Source organism: Protobothrops mucrosquamatus, unplaced genomic scaffold (genome assembly GCF_001527695.2).
Source record: "Protobothrops mucrosquamatus isolate PMUCROS unplaced genomic scaffold, P.Mucros_1.0 scaffold_35, whole genome shotgun sequence".
NCBI classification, from domain to species: domain Eukaryota; kingdom Metazoa; phylum Chordata; class Lepidosauria; order Squamata; family Viperidae; genus Protobothrops; species Protobothrops mucrosquamatus.
Window position 1 is genome coordinate 540,361 of NW_015386111.1, and position 2,736 is coordinate 543,096.

A 2,736-nucleotide genomic window follows, 5' to 3' on the forward strand; every position below is an offset into this window, starting at 1 on the left:
CTTCCTGCCTTCTATTATCTAGTTGCTTAGTAAGCAAGAACAAGAGAAAGGCATTTAAACTAATTGCACCAAGTCCTCTTGTGAAACCCAGTTCAATAGTCCAGTGCTTATTGGAGAGCAATATCCATAAGCAGCACAAGCATTACACTGGAGGTTCTGGATCCTTCAGAAAAAGCAGGTGCTTATACAGGTGGTCCTCAACTTATAACAGTTTGCTTAGTGACCATTCAAAGTTACAACACTAAGAAAAGTGACTTATGACCATTTTTCACGCTTATCACCATTGCAGCATCCCCACGGGCACATGATTTACATCCAGGTGCTTGACAACCGACTCACATTTATGGCAGCTGCAGGGGCCCTGGGTCACGTGATCCTCTTTTTGTGACTTTCTGACAAGCAAAGTCGATGGAGAAGCCAGATTCACTTAACAACCCCCGTGTGACTAATTTAACAACTGCAGCGATTCCCTCAACAAATGAGGCAAGAAAAGTCTTAAAATGGGGCGAGACTCGCTTAACAAATTTCTCACTTAGCGGCATAAAATTCCAAGGGTAGCCACAGAGCGCCTCACTTTTTGCAGTTTATCTGGTCAGAGACACACACACACACACACCCCAACCCGAGTCCTCTCTTCTTTGGGTCAGGTGCCCATTGGTTGACCAGGAGCGCGCGCCTCCCCAAAGGGCGGGAAGAGGAGCGCCTCGGAGTTTCGGCTCCCGAGCGAGGCAACGGGCGCGCAGATTAGCAGCGCCTCGCCCGCCCCCCCCGCCCCCCATTTTAGCCTCACACCCCGGACTTCGTTTCTCCTGCAATGTGTCCCGCCCAGAAAATTAAAAAAAAAACAACAACAACGGGGTTCCTTATTAATTAAACCACGTCTGACGGAACCTCAGGTAAATGGGTCAAGTGAATCCAGCCGGGGGCGAGAACCGACGCGGTTGGGAAAGCTCCGCAAGAGCGTCATGACGTGGAAGCAGCCCGCTCTCCTAACGCGGCTGGGCTTGGCGGCCGGAGTTCCTCGAACTCTGCAAGGATAGCCGCCGAGGGACCGGCATTGCCCTCCCCCCGCCTCCCTTCCTTCCCCCCCCCCGCCCGTCTCCCGAGCCTCTTCTCCCCGACGGCCAGTTCTCCGCTGCCGCCTGTGGCCCACGAACTCCTGCCAATGCTGCCCCGCCCCTTCGCTCCTCGAAGCACCTGGGCGGCCGGCGAGCGCTTGCGGTCTCGCTCGCGCGACGGGCTGGCCAGCGCTCTCGTTACTGTACGAGGAATCGAATTAAGCAAGCGCGCGCGCGCGTGTGCGTGTGTGTGTGTGGGGGGGAAAGATTTAAAAGGGAAGCGGCCGCCTTACTTTTCCTTTCTTCGAGAGTTTATTTCCGCGGACGTTCCTTAAGCGGCGTCGGGGTTTTCTTTTAATTTTGCCGCCTGCCGTCCGCCACTTGCGGTGCTCCCTGCGCGCGCGCGCCCGCCCGCTTTACGGGGAATACGAGCCATCCCCCCCCCCGTTTCCCGCGACCTCCTCTTGGGAGGGAGAGGGGTAAAAAAAAAAAAAGGTCCGGGGAACCGCCTAGCATCCTCACCCCACGGTTGTCTCCTCAGAAGTCGCCCCCTGTGGGCTTCCTCGCAGAGAACCGGAGACAACTGTGGGGTGAGGATGCTAGGCGGTTCCCCGGACCTTTTTTTTTTTTACCCCTCTCCCTCCCAAGAGGAGGTCGCGGGAAACAGGGGGGGGGGGTGGCTCGTATTCCCCGTACAAACAAAACTTGATACTATCTAGGATATTATTTGCTACATGTTGTTTTCTTTGGTATTTACTACTTTTTGGCTAACGCATGTTATTTACGTTTCTTCAAATATTAGCAATGAAAACAATGATAACACTAAAATGGATTATTAAATAATAAAAGAGCTTCTACATTAGCAGAATGCAAGAAATCTATTTTTTTATCAGCTTTTTTTTTAAAAAAAAAAAAACTTACCTTCAGGCCAAAAAAATATATATGAAAGTACTAAAACAAGTATCTCGATTTCACTGCCTTTTATTCTATCAAATGGTTTATACATCTCTCTTAATCATTCGCACCCTGAGGGCGCAGAAGTGCTCCCGGGCGCCCTGAACGCGAAGAAGCGACCCCCGACCCGGCGAAGTAACGGGGGGGGGGGGGGAGAGAGAGAGAGAGACGACGCCTGAGCGAGGGAAGCGACCCGCAGGCTGCCGCCCATTTTGCTCGTCGAGGCCGAGAAACTTGGCTGGGTTGGGAGACCCCCCCGGGGGTCCCTCTGGTCCAGCCGCTGCGCCAACCCCCTTTTCCTTTCCCGTACGTACCCATTTGGGCCGCCCTGGGTGCTGCTCTCGGCGGTCGTGCTTGGGGCAGATGTTGAGGTGGAAAGAGACGAAGGTGACAGAGGCCGGTGTCTTTAAAGCCTCTGCCTTGGCCGGACTCCAAGTCCTACCCCTACCTGGCCAAGAAAGCGGGGAAGGAGGTAGGCGGCCGGCAAGGAGGAACTGGGTCTACCGCCCTCACGCCCGAGAGCGAAAAAAAAACCAAAACACTGCATCGCCCCTGGAAGAATTTGTAGGGCAGGGAGTGGGAGGAAAGGCCGGCTCTCGACCTCCGCGCTCCTTGATTTGGCACGTCGTTAGTAAGCAATTGAGAAGGGGGGTGGACAACCGGCCCATCCCTCACAACCATCGTTGCCTTTAGCCCTTGGTCCTCCTGTGCCTTTATATTGTAC

General features: G+C 53.9%; 1 protein-coding gene across 1 annotated transcript in view; it reads right to left on the minus strand.

The window, feature by feature from the left end:
- The window catches only part of SLC15A1 (solute carrier family 15 member 1), a 42,402-nt gene extending 40,006 nt beyond the window's left edge, over positions 1-2,396 (minus strand). Inside the window, exon 1 of the mRNA XM_015810135.1 lies at positions 2,327-2,396. Within this exon, the coding sequence (XP_015665621.1) occupies positions 2,327-2,330 (4 nt within the window). The 5' untranslated portion in view covers positions 2,331-2,396. The remainder of the gene's footprint in view (positions 1-2,326) is intronic.
- Positions 2,397-2,736: the final 340 nt, after the last annotated feature.